The 19,352-nt window shown below is 27.1% G+C and overlaps 2 protein-coding genes across 8 annotated transcripts in view; one reads left to right on the top strand and one right to left on the bottom strand.

Moving 5' to 3' along the window:
* Window positions 1-2,588: 2,588 nt before the first annotated feature.
* Window positions 2,589-6,501, top strand: LOC129948771 (solute carrier organic anion transporter family member 1A5). The gene is made up of 8 exons (XM_056059787.1): window positions 2,589-2,853; window positions 2,955-3,143; window positions 3,430-3,586; window positions 3,649-4,407; window positions 4,466-4,718; window positions 4,773-5,058; window positions 5,117-5,751; window positions 5,934-6,501. Exons 1-7 carry the CDS (start codon window positions 2,787-2,789, stop codon window positions 5,749-5,751), a joined length of 2,346 nt encoding a protein of 781 aa, XP_055915762.1. The 5' UTR covers window positions 2,589-2,786; the 3' UTR covers window positions 5,934-6,501.
* Window positions 6,502-9,474: 2,973 nt separating this feature from the next.
* Window positions 9,475-19,352, bottom strand: part of LOC129948770 (protein bunched, class 2/F/G isoform) — a 236,594-nt gene continuing 226,716 nt past the window's right edge. For all 7 annotated transcript variants that reach the window (XM_056059776.1, XM_056059778.1, XM_056059779.1 and 4 more), the window contains one exon: window positions 9,475-11,804. In XM_056059776.1, the coding sequence (XP_055915751.1) occupies window positions 11,409-11,804 (396 nt within the window). In that variant the 3' untranslated portion in view covers window positions 9,475-11,408. The remainder of the gene's footprint in view (window positions 11,805-19,352) is intronic.

The following is a 19,352-nucleotide window of genomic DNA, read 5'->3' as shown; positions in this document are numbered from 1 at the left end:
AGTGTTATCACTTACTAAGTTAAATTAAATGATCTTAACACATATTTTGAGTAGCAGCACAAAAATAGATAAAACATAGAGGTTTTAAAAGTTGAAAAGAATTACGTATACGAATGAGTACACCAATATAAATGAAAACTAATAATTACAGTGGTTTAGACATTTTTAATTACAAAGTGAAAGATGCAATTGTACAAAATATGAAATACTCAAATGTACAACTTTTCTTTTGTTTCGAACAGTTCTAATCAAAATCAAGAAACCAATAATGGTCAGGTCTCATCACATCACAACCTTAGATTTATTTAGTTTTTGTGTTGTTTTAATTTGTTTGCATACAAATTTTTAATAAAAGATCTCAATTATAACATAATAAAAGAATAATCAAACAATGCATTCTTAGTTATTTTAAAATTTTAACTTAAATCTGACTAATTTTGTAATGTAACACACATAAACTTCAAATTAAAAACAAAAAAATGGTACAATTTAATTTTGTTTTTAGTTTATTTTTGCTACGTCTATATTTTTACAAAGTTCTTAATAAGACTAAATTGTTGAACTAAAAATACAAAATTTGTGTTTGAACTGAAAATATTAAAATGTATGTATTTTTTCGAAGCAATCAAATTTAATTACCTCCCACTGTAGTTTTTGTTGTTATACATCATATTTCATCGTTACACGAAGCTTAAAAGTCTTCAAGCCCGTTTTAAACAAAGCTTAAAAGTGTTGAAGCCTGTTTTACCAAAAACAATTGTACGTGCACTCACACATATACAGTCTCCCGCACAAAGTTAGAGAGGTGAAAGTATCATATTTTTGACCTCCCACTTTTTAAATTACATATTCGTAACAAATATTATACACTTTAAACTTTTGGTAATCTCGATGTAAAAGTTGTTTCCCTGGCATCAATATCAGAAACGTTGAGGAATTTTCCTAAAGCATGAATTAACCTAGGAATCTTTTTCCTATCAGAAGTCAATTCTGCAATGGCGTTTAAAGAATTATTTAAGTTCCCTAAATGTTAATTTAATTTTCTTTATTTAATTTAATTTGTATTATTTTCTATTAATTGTGAATTTGTAAGTTACTTTGTTTTACTCACATTAAATAATGTAAATACATTGATTGACTTTTGTTTAATAATAAGGTACTTCAACAACAAAGTTGAATAAAGGTCGTGACGAGGCTTTTTGTACACGAACCACAGCATTTTATTTTCCTAAATTCAAATCTCACCTTATAAATTTTCGACGACCACATCAGGCTTTTGAAATCTACACTTTTTAACATTAAAACATTAATTTCAATATCTCATTTATGCTCTTGACAGTTTTCATAAAATGTTTATGGTTTTAAAAAACATGCAACAGAAGTAATTTTAGGTTTTGTGATTGCAACTTCGGTATCACATCAAATTTAAAAAAAGAGGCTGGGATGTGACCCACACTGATAACTTCCCATCACGTGTGTCGATTTGTCTTACTTTAAAGTATGTAGGTTTTCGTGTTGGGTTAAAAAAGTTGTCTGTTGAATTATTCTTAAAAATTTTTAAATTACCAACAATAATTTATAAAGAAATAGTTTAGTTTGAAAATCTAGTGTTGATAAATAGATTTTTTAGTTGAAAACAAATTTTTACCAATTTTAGTAGCATTTCTTAAATTTTTACAAATTAGATGAATGAAATTAATTTGAGAACCGAACATCAATTTTTACCAAATTTTCGAACTATTTTTTGTAGATTTTATTTTTTTATAATAAAAAACGCACTGTTGGATTTTTGTAAAAAAACTACTGAATATGAAAAACAATATTTTCTGTGAAAGAAAGAAAGTTTGAAGACAATATTTTTAATTTTTGAAAAGATATTTGAGACGAAACTAAATTTTCACCAAGTCTTAGTGTTGTTTTTTTTTTAGGTTTTTATTTTTTCTTGAAAAAACTGTCAACTAAATTTTTCTCTAAACTTTACTGAATGTTGACAACAATATTTTTAAAAAGATCAAAGTAGTTTAAAGCCAAAATCTCAAGTTTTTGAAAAGATATTTGAATCGAAAATCAATTTTTACTAATTTTTTGGTTTAGGTTTTTATTTTTTGTAAAAAACTGTCAATTCGATTTTCCGTAAAATTTGTCCGAATTTTGAATACAATATTTCTTATAAGTTAGAAGCCATTATCTCAAATTTTTGAGAAGATATTTGAGTTGATATTCTCCGAAAATTGTGTCTAATTTGATATAATTGTGTCCGATTTTAGCCATAATTTAAAATTTTACCAAGTCAGAATTTTGTACTATTTTAAATATGTATATAAACCTTAGCTACAAACAAATTAATAATAAAAAAAAAACTAGTAAAAGGAAAAAACAAATCACCCTGTAAATGTTTCGCAACATTTCTTCAACTTTATCTTAATTATCAATGTTGTCTCCTTTTGTATATGAGTGTAAGTTGGTATAGGTTCATGGTTCTAAGAGATTGGACGAAGAATTGTTTACTTTTCATAGTCAAAAAAAAAAGAATTGATAAAAATTGTATTACACTAACCTTATCATTTTGAGATTACAATAGTTTCACCTGTTTCACTCGTTCATTCGTTAGTCATTGTGCTGAATTCAAGCTCATTGCAACAAAACGAACGCATAACGAAGAAATAAATAAACAAATATTTATAAATTTCTTTTAAATTCACTTATTTAATAAAAATGTGGTGAACAGTATAAATATTCAAAACTGAGTTTATTTTATTTATTAAGACTTAAAAAAAAACGAAATCATGGAAAGTGACAATCGAGGTTCGAGATACCAAACTTTTGGTGTAAACGCAAATAATATTTCAAGTGGTTAGAAGAACAAATATTTTTATCTATTTGTGTTTTTAATGTTGAGTGTAATAGTTTTAAAATTTATTACTTTAATATTCTTTTTTTTGGAATTGTTTAAGATTCAATTGACTGTGGTATTACAAAATTGGGCTGGTGTCGTGGTGCAAAGTGCCAAGAATTTGCTTCATTGAAATGGTTTGTTATCATTTTGTCCATAGCTGGGTTGCTTCAAGGGGCTGTGATATCTTATTTTCGGATATCAGCCAAACAAGTAGCGATCGCATATGGATATGACTCATTAATCGTTGGTAAGTTTTTTCAAATCGATTAAAAGTCTTTCCCCGTAAATTCTTACAAATTTCATAACGCGATTAGTATAGATGATGTTTTGAACCTTTTGTTTATTTCAAAAGGTTTTTGATAAAAATAGCGTAGGTTAAGTGATAAGCTTCCACATGGCGATGGATGAGCTAACACTAAAATTTTATGTTTCTAAGAAACAAAGGCAAAAATATAACAACATTTGTTTAAATTGTTTGGTCAGAAACTTATCACATTCGTAGTTAAAGAACTTTTTTGTATCTATTTTTTCAGAATGGCTCCTAGTCAGCAATGGTCTATTCCAAGCAGTTTGTGCACTTCTATTTGCTCACATGGCACACAAATATCATCCGATAAGCTGGTTAGGAGGATTCACTATGATTCAAGGTGTGATCTGTGTAGTGGCAATTATTCCAGCCATTCTAACCGAGTAAGATATTTTCATTAACATTTAATAAACTATAATTATTATCTGATGAATAATATTTTCAGCCAATCTGAGATGATCGTTCCTTCAAAAACTGAAGATGCTCTCTGCACTTCTACCCTACCTCCCATTGAATTAAGTGCACTCACTTTAGATCCAGATCAAAGTCGATTAGGTACCCTGGTACTCTTATTTGTTCTGCAATTCTTCATTGGAATGGGTACCTTGGCGTTTTTCGTCATTGGAATAACCTACATCGATGATAATTCCCAATCGATTGATAGTCCAGCAGCAATAGGAGCTGCCTTATGTGCAAGCATTACTGGAATCCAAGTTGGTTATTTTATAACAATGGTTGTGACAGTTATTTCTGCCAGCTGGTGGTTGGGTTGGGCTATTTTGGGGCCATTGGTGTTTGTGCTCGGCATTCTACTTGGACTCTTTCCACGTCGCTTGGTGAAGACAGTTGTGCATCATACTGCACAACGTATCATCGAAGAAACTGGTCAGAGAGAATTCGGAAGTCGAATGTCGGCGTTTGTCGATGATACTGGATATTGGGCGTCACTGAAGCGATTGACACGAAACAAATTGCTCCTATGCAATACCCTTAGCTTGACTTTCATTCTCGGAGGAGTTCTCAACTATTTCGATCAGTCGGAGAAATATATATCGTCGAGGTTCTTCATTCCGTTTAGTGAAGAAAACGGTCTTATGGACGAGTGGAACTTGATGTTCGTTTCGTATTTTTTGATGCCTCCAGTCGCTGGAATCGCAGTATTAGTTTCAGGATTAGTTATTTCTAAGCTGAAGCTATCAGCTAGGTAAGAGTTTAGAAGTTTCTTAACATTTTAAACCATTTTATTTTTTTTTTGATTTCAGAGCAATAACAGCGAAGAACATTATCTTTGGAATCTTCTTAGTTGGAATCTTTGCTTCGATGATTTATGTAAGATGCGATGTAGGACCGATTGCTGGCTTCTCAAAGGGCAAACTTGCACAGCCATATTGTTCGAAGCAGTGTATCTGCTCACCAAACACCTTTTTACCAGTTTGTCCAGAAAACAGCACCGTCACTTATTTCTCGCCATGTTATGCTGGATGTGAGAGGCAGTCTTTTATAAATCAAATTGCAGTAGGTTCTCAAAATTTGTGTTTGTATTGAAGCTATATTTGTGTACTTTGATAGCTGTATGAAGGCTGCACATGTGGAATGGACACAGAAACAGGTTGGACCCAGATGAGAGCTACAGCTGGAGCTTGTAATCGCAATAACTGCAATCGAATGTGGATTCTATTTCAAGTTTCCAGCATAAGTATGGCATCACTGTTGGCCACAACTGTTGTTGGAAAATTTCTTATAAGTTTAAGAAGTGTTTTGCCACAGGACAAGGCATTGGCATTGGCACTGAAAGTGCTCTTTGTGGGACTGTTTGCATTTGTTCCCGGAAAATTGGGATATGATTTTATTTCAAGTAAGTTGATTTTTTTAGTTGTCTCTTTGTGATGGATTACGAAAACTAATAATTTCAGGTAAAACTTGTATTTATTGGTCTCAAAACTACTCCCAGTGTTTGCTTCGAGAAACCCCTTTGCACGGAGACATCCTCAACATATCAACCGCTAGTCTTATTTTACTCGGCGTTCTCCTTGACATCCTTGTATTCATCTTTGCCAAAAATTTAAACGTCTACAATTGCAAAGTCACTGATCCTGATTATAACCCCGTCCCGACCAATGATGTCGCAACCTTAAGTGTACCTTCTTCACCATTGTATTCCCCAGTTCCAAATGAAGTTCTTCAAACACAGCCCTTAAGACAACTTCGACCAGCACCAAAACCATTTGTTTTTCGATCTCCAAGTAATGCCACAGAATCATCGGTAGATACAACAAATCAACCATCATCGGTGAATGGCATTACCTATGCCAAGGTAGCATTTCCACAGAGAAGCATATCACCAACAAGTGAGAATGAAAACTTAGACTTTAGAATGCTACCGGTGCGTAGTGATGTTCCACAACATCATGTATCCCAACAGGACTTGAGAGCTCAGTTAGGAACTTTGAAATCATTCAGTCCGGATAAGGGAAACAAGTCCGCAATGAGTAAATCGCAATCGGGAATAAATGACATTCGACCTAAGAGTCCCGAAACTGATTTTTAGGTGAAACCAACCAATTTAAGTTTTAAAATAAGATGGGTTTATTTTTAAGGATTTAGGTGTAAGTCATATTCATTACCAAATTTTGCAAAATAAATAACAAAGAACAAACCATGTTCATACGAAGAAATTAATAAAACAAATCTTTAATGTCAAACTATTTTTCAACTTTCCTTCCTGAATAGCTTTTCAATTTTGAATTGACAGATTTCGTTGTGAACTCACCCTTAAACCATTAACCAAGCTGTCACCGTCGAAACTTTTTCTTAACGTTACAATAAATAGAGATCGCTTCAGAGACATGAAAAACTAGTGCACTGCAAAGTACGCAAGGTTTTGAAAATTAAATAAAAAACATAGTTCTAGTAGTTTTGCGAATTTTGTTTTATTATTGGTATCACGTATAGTACTTAATTTTATTTTTTAAATCTTTTCACTGAGATTTATTTAATTTTTTTTCTCAAGAAAAATGTATTTGATTTTTTTATTTATAATATAATAGTGAGTTTTATTTTTATTTCATAATAATTTATGTATTTTCAATAAACTTTTTACACGGTAAGAATTATTTATTTTTTGTGTTGTATTCATAATGAAATATTTTTGTCTTTTTAAACAACAATGTCAAACCAGCCATAAAAAGGAGTTCTTATTTCTGATTAATTTATCTATTTTTTTTAAAAATCTTTACAATTGAGAAGATTTATGTAGTTTATTTTTGCATCGAAAAATATACATTTTGTTTTGTTTTATATTTGAATGAAAATTGAAATTCATCTAGATGATATTTTTGGTTTTTTTAATATGTATTGTGTAATGCTATTGTTTTAGTGGTATCGCAGGCATAATTTTTAGTACAACATACTATAAAAAAAAAAACAATTTGTTTGAATATTTAATAAATATTTATTTTTTTTGTAGTTATTATTGTTGGGTTATCATTTATTATATTTTCTTTTATTTATGAATTAAAAAACAGAGATCAAAATAAACTTTAATTTAAATGAATGCATTATTCGTTGACTATGAGATTATTGTTTTTATTTGCATTAATATAAATTTATAAGTATACTAAAAGTATGCCGTGCAATATTTTTGTGTTAAATATTTTTTCTATTCTTACACTAATGGTTTTAAGTTCCAGCACTTATAAAATTAAAACAAAAAATGATTAAAATTAATTAATAATGTTGATGATTTCATAAAATTTAAAACGCAAAATTTGCTAAAAATGTGAGATAATTTTTAAAAGTAGATGATTTTTTATGAAATTTATTTCAATTAATTTGAAATTTATTTCCAAAATTGGCACATAGATTTGAAATTTGGCGTCGGTGGTGATGGCATGAATGAACTATGAAATTCAATTCTATCCATAAAAGTCAATGACCTTTACCAATCAATTAAAAATCTAACAGAAGCCTGCTATGATCTTTTTCAAAAGCGAATAGAAGTCATTTATAATGGCTCTTCTATTTTATAAACACGCAAAAAAAAAGAAAAAAAGGAAGTAGTCTCCATAAAATGAAATTGACAGTGAATTGAAAGTCAAAACAAAGATTTATCTGAAACGAGCTGAAAACTTTCAAATTTGGAAATGCAGCAGAGATTTTTATCTGAATTTCTAGGTTTAATATTAAAGTGATTAAGATTGATTCGATATTTCGATAAACTGCTTTAAGCTTTAAACTCTTGTCTTGTCTTTAAAGACAATAAAATGACTGCAGATGATATCCAAGAGTTCAAAAGAAGATCTATTTACAAATTCTTAATGATCTTTGTTTAAATTAAAATTTTTATTTCAAAGAATTCCAATTTTTAAAAACAATGATCTTGAGGGATGTAAGCTACACAAAATACACCACAAAAACTGTCTAAAGCCTTTTGCTGCATCTTCTTATTCTACTATTCAGTTAAAAGTCCTTTCAGAAATAATTAATTCGACAGAATAAGAAAGTGGTAAAAGATTTCAATATCTAAATTTAATCGAAAGAGTAAACTAGAATAGCAGAATACCTTTCTCTTATTATAAAATATGCAATCAAAATTATCGATATTCGATGAATAGCTTAGTTAGTTTGCACATCTCTAGATTGAAATAAAGAACTTTTTACATTGCATACTTTTAGGGAGTGATTGAGTATCATTTCATAGTGTACACATTTCCGATTGAGAGTTAACGATTAATTCAAATCAAATTTAAATTGATGGCGATCTATTTTTAAGCACCCGTTTCTTGTATATAGAACTTTTCAGAAACATTAATTCAATTTTTCCAATTTTATCATCAGATTAGTTGAACATTTTTTCCAACACTTTTAGTGCAGTGGAATTGACCACCGTTAAAAAATGTTTAGGTTTAGATTTAAAATGCGAATGAAGAAGCCATTTATTAGAAGCAATCAACATTTGAAATTTGAAATAGAAGCACCGATCTTTTGCCCTAGAACTTTGGTTAACCCAAAGCCGAATCGATGTAAAAATGGCAGCTTACAACGTTATATTTTCAAATTTCTTCCAATGGTATTTAAACCTCAAGGCAAACAAGAGTAACACTTATGAAAACTAAGCCAATTTCAGCTCAAAACCTCCCTAATTCATTAATGCATCAAAAATAATAATCATAAAAACAAATAAACAAAATAAATCAATGTATACTGAAAAGAAGTAAATAAAATAAAAAACAAACAAAAATTTCAATACTTAAAATTTTCTTTTTTTTATTATTATTATTATTTAAATAGGTAATGCTTTTTATCATAGCAGCAAGCCGTATCTTTGAATAAAAAAAATTAATTTAATAGTAGAGTGGGTAAAATACTATGAATCTTAGTGCATATAGACATATTTTTAAAGAACTTATATTATACGAAAAAAAAAATAAAAGAAGACTAGGAGTTTCATTTACGTTCTTTTTTATTAATATTATTAAAATCCTGCTTAAGGCATTCTTTTATTATTTTATAAATTCTCTCATTATTATGATGAGTTGTTGTTGTTTTTTCAAATTGTTTTAATAAATAAAAAAAATTATGTTTATATTTTTTCTACTTTTAAAATGTATCACCTGTTTGCGCGCAAAGTTAAAATGAAAAAAATAAAAATAAAATATGTATAACAAAAAATAGTGAGACGATGATGATGATAAAAATAAAATACGATTTTTTTTGTAATTTTATGAAAATTTATACTGTTTGTATATTTTATTATTTTGTTGTTGTTTTGTTTTCAGTTATAGCTTTTCGGTTTTGGTTTGTTGTTTTTTTTTTGTATCATTGTAATAATTAGTAGTAATAATTTAAACGTTTATGTCAATAATTTTAGTGCTGGAACTTGTTTTGTGATTTTTTTTCTTTCTTTTGTTTCTATTTCTCTTTTAATTTTTAGCTTTTTCTGTGTTTTATTTATTTTTAATTATTATTTGATTTATGTTAAGGAATATAAACATAAACTTTCAATGATTTATAGACCTTCTAAGACAACAAATTAATCCTTTAACTTCTACTAATTATTTTCTGAATAAATCTGACCAAAGCCACCGACTTGTTTTATAATACAAAATTGTTTTATGACAGTTTTGTTTTACAAAAAGAAAAAAATGTTAAATAAAAAAGTTTATCTTTTTAAAACCGGGCAAGGCAGCATAACATCATTTAGACAAAATTGATAGAATAAAAAATATATAAAAACAATACAATTTAAATGATTGCTAATCACAGAGTGTAGTTTTTTTTTTGTTGTTTTGTTTATAATTTATTAAGAGACATGTATAACAATGATTTTTTTTTAACAAATAGCTCTTATGTGTGCAATGTAGGCCCGATTTTATTAGGATAGTTTTTTTTATAAATTTAAAATGAGATGAATGAATTAAGTCGGCGCTTTGCGGACGCATTTTATCAAGCGTGCAACCATCGTGAAGCACTTTTTTCCATAGACAATTAGAGTCTCTATAGGAAGATTATAATAATTTTTTTATGTTCATATAAAAATCATTTCATTTCTTATTTTTTTTTTGTTCTATTCACATGATAAATATCGTTTAAAAAATTAATTCTTGTCTCAAAAAGTCTAATCCTCAGATTTAATTTTTGTTTTGTGTTTACATTCTTTTTTCCTTTTATGTTTTTAGATTAGTGTTTTTTTCTGTTTTCATTGCTTTTTCTATTTAAAAAAAATCGACTTTTGAGTAACAACATTTTAACTTTTACAATTTTTGTTTTTCAGTTTAGTTTATCATCATTTTTTTGTTTAATGTACACATATATATATATAAAAGAACTTTCCTAAGCAATAAAATAATACATTAATTTAAAGAAAAATAAAAAAACATTTTTTTTAAATTACTTAAATATACAAAAAATAAGGAAAATTCCTTTTGTTGTTTTAAATATTTACACATTGTTACATTTTAAGTTAAGATTTTCTGTTTCTTTTTTTTTGATTTATTTTTATAATTTAATTTTGCATAATCATAATTTAAAGAAGTTCGTAAAAAAATATATATGTACGCATATAGGAAAAGAAAATTTGTTTATCTATGTTGTGTTTATTTTTTTTTTTGTTTAGTTTATATCAGAACATTATTTTTTTTATCCAAAAAAAAGTCAACTTCAGATGTGTCCTTTTTTTGATCAAACTCATGTGTTTTTGTTTTGTTACATGTTATGCAAATTATCACTTTTTTTTCTAAAACTGTACAAGAATTTCAATTTTTGTTCGATTCTTCATATTTTTCTTTTTTTTTCTTTTTCATTTTTTAATAATCATTCATCATTTTTTCTCAAAGTTCTACTTAGTGCAAAAGTATTTATTTTTAAGCGTTTCTTTTTTCTCTTTGCTCATTTCATTTATGTTTATTTTACAACAAAACGCTTTATATGATTTGACTGAAAAAGAAAAAAAAAACTTAACAATTTTTTCTCTACGAAACGAAACAATTTAGAAATAACACGCTAATAAAATTTTAAATACAAAAATGAAAATTTAAAAAGAAAAAACTTAAAGAATTTATATGTTTTTTGTTTTTTGAAATCGTGTTAATGTAAGAAAAAACATTTTTGTTTTTCTTTTTTTTTTGAGGTGATTATATTAATTAAAAATGTTTGTTTTTGTTTTTTTTTTTACGAATGTGATTTTTTTAAAAATCTAAAAATTTTGTTTGTTAAAATTAGTGTGTCTTTCTTTTTAGTGACATTTTTCATTTTTCATTTTTGTTTTTCTTTCTTTTGCCATTTTGCAAATTCTCCAACTCCTGAATTTGCTTTAATAAGCTGCTTCTCTTCTTTTATTAATGTGATTCTTCTTTTGTGTTTTGTTTTGTATCTTCTTTTAGCGTGAGATTTTTATTTAAAAGTTTTGTTTAATTAAAATTGTTGATAATTTATGTAGTTTTTTTTATATTATGCATATTTTTCACATTTCTCACTTTCGCTTTCATTTTCATCCAACAAATTTTACCTTCTTCTTCTTCGTAGCTTTTTTGTTTTTGTGTTTTTTTTGTTTCTTTGTTTTATTTGTTTGTTCTGTTGTAAAATGAAGAGTTCACACTAAAAAATATTGTTGTTTTGTTTGTTTTTGTTGTAAAATCCCAATACAAGTGCTAAATTGCTTTGTATGTTTATTAAGTTTCTTATTTAAGCTGACAGCAATTGTTCTCTTTATGACAATGGACCAGTGGTGGAGTTTGTTGCAGGATTGACAACAGCTTGTGGAGGAGCTTGTTGCTGTTGTTGTTGGGATTGTTGTGGAATAGTTTGCTGCTGCTGTTGTTGTTGTTGTTGCTGCTGCATTTGCTGTTGCTGCTGCGGTGGTTGTTGTTGGATTTGTTGTTGCAATGGTGGTGCTGCAATCATATTGCCAGATCCAACCGAACCAGCTATTTGCAATTGAGTTTGCATTTGCAATTGATGAAGTGTTTCTTGGGACATATTTGCCTTGAGAATTGTATTCTCCACCTCAAGTTGATTGATTTTATCCATTAATTCGGATATTTTCTCTTTAAGCACTTCGACTTCTTCTCGAACTGCTATCATAAGATGGGATTTAACCAAATCCTAAAAAGAAAACAAAAAAGAAAAACATTAGAATACAAATTAAAGAAAAATACTTTAAATTCTAATTTTAAGGAAGAATATTTGTGGCGCCTAACTTGCATATATGAACATTCATAAGATTGACATAATAGTTCAAATCAATCAAAATGAATATTTCTCTTTTTAATTCTCAAATACATAACACTATTTAATAAAAATAATTGAAAATAATAAACAACTCATCATTTAAGAGATGGAAGATTTTTTTTTTAATTGATAAATCAATTTCGCAGAGACAGGTTAGTATTGACGTAAGGATATATTATTTCTTGAATTCTGAGTAAGTATTTATTTTTTAATGGAAACCGGAATATTCAAGTTTTCTATTTTAAACCAGAAAAAGGTAGCATAATTGTCAATTAAGAAAAATGTTCATTTTGTTTTCCTCGGTTTAATTCGGTTTTGATTAGTTTAGATGCAAATGCATATATTCGATCAATGAAGTTAAAGAGTGTAATCCTATAGATATTTGAAGGGTGTTTTTTTAAAATTGGAATTGGAGTTCTTAAGAAACTTAAAAAAAACACCCTCCTCATAAAAATGGAATTTATTTCAACTTGAATTTTCTAGAATTTTGTATTAAAAGACGTCTTTTCATACTATTTAAGAAATAGAATTCCTCTTTCGTCAAAAAATAGAATTGATTTCACTTGTATTTTCTTTAAAATTCCATAAAAAAGTCTTCAGAACAAAATAAAATAAACAGTAAAAAACGTGACCAGAAAAGATGAGGTAAATGCTAAAATAGAAACGTTTTTCATAATTCTCTGTAAAAAAGAACTGTGAAGGTAGTATATTTCTATACATTGAGTATACTATTGACATATTGAATAAACTTTAAAAGTCTTACTTTATAGATATGGGTAATAACTCTTATGGGCATCAGTAAATGCAACTCATGTTCAAATCATGAATTTCATTCGTGTAAATACCATGATGAATCATTTTTTGAAAATATTCGTTGTAATTTTATATCGTGCACGCAGAATATTGCCCTTTTATTTTTTTATTTAATTTATTACTATCGCTTTGTTAAACATGCTTGGCTTTGACATTTTCCGCAGCAAGGCACTATAAAGTGCAAACAGAAAAATGAATCATGCTTTCCATATCTTTATCAGAAATAAAATAAAAAACAAAAGAGATATCCATTCGAGGACATTAAATTTCTAGATACAAATCAACAACAATTCAGAAAACAAGATTTAGTTTATTTTTTAAAAGAGCTTCTTTCAAAAGACACGTTTATTTTTGTTTATAGGCACAAGTGGCTTCAATTTGTTTTATATTATCAAATAATTAACATAAGATTAAAAAAAAAAACGAAAAAAGCAGTTTATTCTGACTCACAAAAAGGCTATGCCAACATAATTAGAAAACCAAATGAAAGTGACAACGAAATTTAAAGAAGACCACTTTAATTATTTATGCCACACGAACTTGTTAAAAACTTAAATCTAGTGGAATTAATTGATCTAGGCATGAACATTATTAAAAGCTATTACGTAAAATTTCTGAGGATTTTTGTTTTATTTAAATTTATGAACTTAGATAGCTCACAATTTTATGCCTATAATAAGAAACTAATTTCGAATACAAATAATGAAGATATATAAAAAATCAGTTCATCAGATTAAAATCAAATAAAATCTAAAATAATCTCGAGTAGCTGCATAAATTTCCAAATGAAAACACTTTATAACTATACATTTTTTTAAAAATAGAATAGAAAATATTCAAAAATAGATTTTCCGAAGGAGTATAGACAAATCCAAATTAGCAGGGACATTAGTTTTCTAATAAATACTTAAATATCTTACTCGAAAAGCGAACAGAATATTTTGAATATGAATCAGTATTTATAATTTTAAAAATATAAAAATGAAAATTAAGAAAATATTTCGAGCGAGACAAGGATTTTATTTTTTCTTGATTTAGAAAACGCAGAAGAATTTACGTCAGATATCCATTAAAGTGGAATAAAGTTGACAGGTTAAATATACAAAATGAAAAATAATTATGTCATGGAATATAACTGACAGAGCAAAGATGAGTTTTGAGAAATATTTTTTAAGAGCAATCTTTGTTTATATTTTGAAAAAAGAATTTAACAATTAAAAATATTTATTTTTTGAGGAAAAAATAATAATTTCTATTTAATTTTTGTTTTTAACTGTGTTGCAGACAGTAAACAAATTTATGACATTTTATTGAAATAAAAAACAAAAATATATTTTCTTCTTTTGCCGAAGCAATTTTTGAATTTAAAATGTCTAAGAATTTGAAAGAAAATTCAGTTTTTTTCAAAATTATTTTATGATAAAGATAACATTTCTGTTGATTTAATCTCATCATTGAGTAAACATTTAGTATTTATGAACAATTAAATAAAACAATTATTATTATCTTATCTACAATAATGTAGAATTGTAAGCCCAATGATAACAGAAATGTTTTTTAGTCATATCGAATTATGGGCCTACATAAAGAAGTATTTTTGAAGGAAGTAAAACTTCGTGTTTACCTTTTTTTTAAAATAATTCTTCATTTTAATTTTATGGTCTTATTATTATTATGTATTTAACATAGTGCTTTAAATTAGGGGTATTTTCATGGTCACTTGCAGTTTTCACTTAATTTATTATAAGTATGTACTTATACGGTTTTATCTTATCTTAAGCGTTTACTTAAGAGAAGGGGTTTTTTACTTTTCCTGAATTTAACAGAGTTTATCATTGGGTTAAGATAAATTTTACCAAAGCTTAAGTTATAAGGATTAATTTAAAAATAAGTTCAAGCACTGAGTAAATAATCAGAAAAGTAAAGATAAAGTTTCAAGAGGTCATGTAGATAACTATAAAAATTGACAAACATTTAAAAAAAAAATGAATCAATAAATATTAAATCTTTATTCAACAAAATATTCATTTTTCGCATTATAAAAATATAAATGAATAATTTAATGGGTTTAATTAATGTGACCTGTTTAGTTTTTAGTTTTTTTTGTGTTTTCAAAAAACCTAGCAGATAAGAAAAAGAAGAAAAAACAACAGTTTTTAATACAATAAAATTTGTATTTAAACTTTAATGTCATTAAAAAGAAGATAAGATCTTTTGAAACTAGGTAGTTTTTATTTTAAGTCATCAAAAACGAATCAAATAATAACAGAATAAATTTTAATTAATTGACTGTTAATTAGAAGATTAGACAAAATTATCTTTATCTTCTGAAGTATAAAAAGATATTCGAAAAATAAATTGATAGATATGTCTTATATCAATTAGTTAGAAGAAGATTTATCTGATTTCAAACAATAGGCAGTTTTTGGTAAACTTTTGCTCTTAAACAAGTATATTTTTAGAAGTTTCTAAAGTTTCAAAAAGAAAAAAGGATTACAAAAAGAAAACGAAGACACTCTTGATTAAATTTAGATCTTCTAGAAAATTGTTTTACTTTGCGTTTTTTTTCAATATTCTAACAATACAATTTTATTTAAACGACAATCAAGTTTTATTTCTTCTTTTCAAACGAGGGAAATGATTATTTTCTAAGGTCACAATCCTTATCTTTATTGCTGATTGAACACATTATAACAAAAAAAAATAAAATACAGGAAAAGCAACCATTTTTAAATCAAAACCGAACACAATAAAGTATTCGTTTGATGTAGATAAAGCATTGTTAAGCACTTTTCTAAAAAAGAAAAACAATGATCGAATAGAACACTTATTTAAAACAAAAACAGAATAGAAATTATGCAAGTTCGATTAATTCCTTGCATTGAATTTTAATTAGAAACAAGAGAACTAAATCTACTTCCATATTCACATCAATTGCCTTCGATAAAGTGCAACTTATTTTTCATTTAGTTTGTTTTATAATTTAATTAAATTTATATAGTCGATTTTTTATAACAAAATAAATTTGCAATACATACTTTTGCATTTGGGACCATAACATAGCAAGGACTATCTTGTCCCTTTTGCCAGATCTCGTAGAGCCAGTTTTCAGGTTGACGAAGTGACATGGTGCCCATATTTGTACTTTTTGTTTTCATAAATTTGTATTCACACAGTGAAAATATAAGTTTTTGTTTGCTTTTTAAATTAAAATTTGCCTTCAAATTGGGATGCAAATTTTTTTAAAATTTAAATTTTGTAGTTTTAAAAATCAAATTGGGATGCAAATTTTTTTAAAATTTAAATTTTGTAGTTTTAAAAATCACAGAGATATTTTTTCTGATTCACTTGAAGAAAAAGATTGTTTCTTTTATTTTTTTTCGCACTTTTACCACACGGTGGTTATTTAAGCGAACTGTGAGATATTTTTTAAAATTAACTAAATTTTATTGAGATATATAACCGGCACAAAGCTTTCAGTTTTTCTTTTAATTTATGAGAGAGAGCTTTTGTAGATTTATTCACTTTTTTTGTTGTTGAGATTATTGTAAAGCGATTGTGTAAAAGATATTTTTTTGTAATTTAATTTAATCTTTTTTTTTTCTTTTTGGTATAGAGAGATAGATTTTACAATAAAATATTTTCTTTTTTTTGTATTGTTTAAGAATGTAATACCGGCAAGTGTCTGATGGCGACTGAACGTCTATGGTCCTATTAAATACTTTTATAAGAAGAATTATGGAAAAAAAATCAATTTAAGATACTTTTGTGTATATGCGAATGCGGGACGACATAACCCATACAATTGTAAATACAATAATATAGAATCGATTTTATATATGTATGTGTATAGGTGTCTGTATGTATGCGGATTTAGTATCTGTGTGAATGAGATTTGTGTGCAAAAAATAAAATTGCACTAATACATTTTAGATTACACAAAAATATACATGGTTTTTATACAAAAGATATAACAACATACGTAGAAACAAGTGATTTGAGTAAGTACATATGTATGTAGTTTTGTACATATGTATGTAGGTAAATGTATCTTTGAAGTATTGTATCTGAAAGGTTTGGCGCAAAGCGCAGGTACAGTTTTTCGTAGCAGCCAAGTTAAAGTTAAAACAGATGATGATGACCATCACAAGTGTTGGTAGATAGGTAGGTATATTTTTTTCTTCTTTTACATCCACAAAATTGTATTGTTTGATTGTATATAGATATTGTATCTTTAGCTGATGCATATAATGATACAAGTCGAACGAAAATAATTAAATTCTCTCTCTGGCCATCATCAAACAATAATGTAATAACGTCATAAAAGTTATTTCGTTTATGCTTTGGTCACCAAATTCTTGTTTTATGATGTTTGCAGCACCAAACCATCTGACGACGTTATTAAAGCAGCTTTTGTATATTTTGTGATTTAAATTTAAATTTGTTGACTTAATGAGAACGTTAAATTCTCAAAGAATACACTTCAACTTCAGTCAAATCAGCAGCACGAGCACCAGTAGAGCCAGCCCAAAATGGTATTTTATTGGTTGGGATGATGGGACGAGAAGATATATTTAAGTATTTTGTAGGTAGATACTTGTACTCGTTAACTCAGCTGTTTTTGGTTTTGATGGTATTGGAGAAAACTTGAGTATGAAAGTGTAAATATAGTGATTTTCGAACAAAACATAGCTACCTATCTATACAGATAATAATCTATAGGTTTGGTAGAGCAAAACCTTATCTACACCGGATTATGTGCTGAAAATTTTAATGTTATGCCCATATACAAAATTATGTATGTTTGTTCGTATACACAACACATGTTGAACGATTAAAGCACTATTTACTTTTTTTTTGAGAATCTAGGTATCAAAACAAATGAATTCAATATGTGGGTTCGAATTAAAAGAAGAAAAAAAATTTGAGCCAACTCGATTTGTAATTTTCACACAGAAAATTATTGTCTGTTTATACGGGGAGGTAGGTATCTTATCCACTTGTCAAGTCAATTTTTTTTTTGCTCATTAAGGGTAGGTGTAGTAATTTGTAGATATGTAATTCTTTTTCATTAAAACGTACGAACAGTTTAAATGCCAGGAAATATTTAATTATATATGCCTAGGTAGACACAGACAGAAAATTACGCACATCAGGTAGGTAGATTTTTGAGTGCAATAAAATGTAAATTGTAAAAGGTATGGATATTTTTTTTGAAGTTTTAATTTTTAACCTAACTACCTAGATATACAAAAAATATGAGAAGGGAGTCAGTGTGTACACTTCCGTATTATATTTTTTTGTAGGTAGATCTATGTGAAAAATAACTATTGATTTTTCTTACCACATCTTCAGTAATAAAAAAAATATTATAATAGTAAATTATCTACCTAGATAAATAAAGTAAATACCTATATCGAAGCTTGAGAAATATAAGTGGAACGAAAATGTAGGTTGTGACCTGCTAGGAATTTATTATTTTATTATACCTACCTACAAATAATAAGCAAGATACTAAAAGATATTACACGTGTAATAAAAGTGAAATGGTGTCAATCAAAGGTAAAAGTAATAAATATGAAATATTAATAGCTTTAACTAGAACGACAGTTGTGTGGGTAAAATAAAATAATGACATCCCTAGGGTTAACTAATGACATCAACCTTATATATAAAACGCTTAGGTATTGTTAGATTCCATGATTTGGTTGCAAAGAATAAATTAGTCAATAAAATTTAAGTGCAACATTGAAGTTTAGTATAGAACAAGAAAATGTCAATGTTATTAACTGAGGTTTTTGACGCTTGAGTGAGGATAATTTTTCATTGTTCTGTGCTCAAAAATATTTGGCTTTTGGAATCTCATTTTTATTCTTTTACAAGCGACAATTTTTCAATTTTTCGGTTTAAGTCATTAAAATAAAGTGCAGGAATTTTCAATGTCACTAATGAAAGCACATATTTCAATTCCAAGTTGATTTTTTTAAAGTTATGATATAAACACATGTGAAAAAATACTCTTTTTTCGAACTTTCATAACGTTTTCTTCAAGATAACATAAGAAGTTTGTTTTGGTAAAATAGCAGACTCAAAGTATTACTTAAATTCTTAAATAATTGCTTTATAAATGAAAACGTTTTAAGAAGCAATCTTACTATGAAACATTTGTTTTTTTTTTTTTTATTCATTTCATGAAACTATGATTTTTTGGAGTCTGTAAAGAATTGACAGACAGAAGAAAATATCCTGAATTACGTAAGTTTTTTTATAGACAAACAATTGATTGAATCTTTTGGTCAAATGATAAATTTCTAATCAACTTTGGAAATGTATTTATTTTTTTGATAATGATTTCGAAACTGCGAATTTTTTAAAAAATAAATAATTTAAAAGGATTTTCTTAATCTTTCAAAAAAGATATGAAATTAAAAGAAAATTGTTTGTCTATTTATCGTTTTTGATAATTTTGTCAAGCAAATTGACAAAACCGAATAAAATTTGAACAAAATTCTATATATATTATGTATTTAACATAGTGAGAATTTTCATGGTAGCTTGCAGTTTTGACTTAATTTATTATGAGCATGGACTTATACGGTTTTATCTTAT

The sequence above is a fragment of the Eupeodes corollae genome, chromosome 3 (assembly GCF_945859685.1).
Source record: "Eupeodes corollae chromosome 3, idEupCoro1.1, whole genome shotgun sequence".
Lineage (NCBI taxonomy): Eukaryota > Metazoa > Arthropoda > Insecta > Diptera > Syrphidae > Eupeodes > Eupeodes corollae.
The sequence above is the reverse complement of the archived record's forward strand: the minus strand, read 5'-3'. Positions and strand labels throughout refer to the sequence as shown.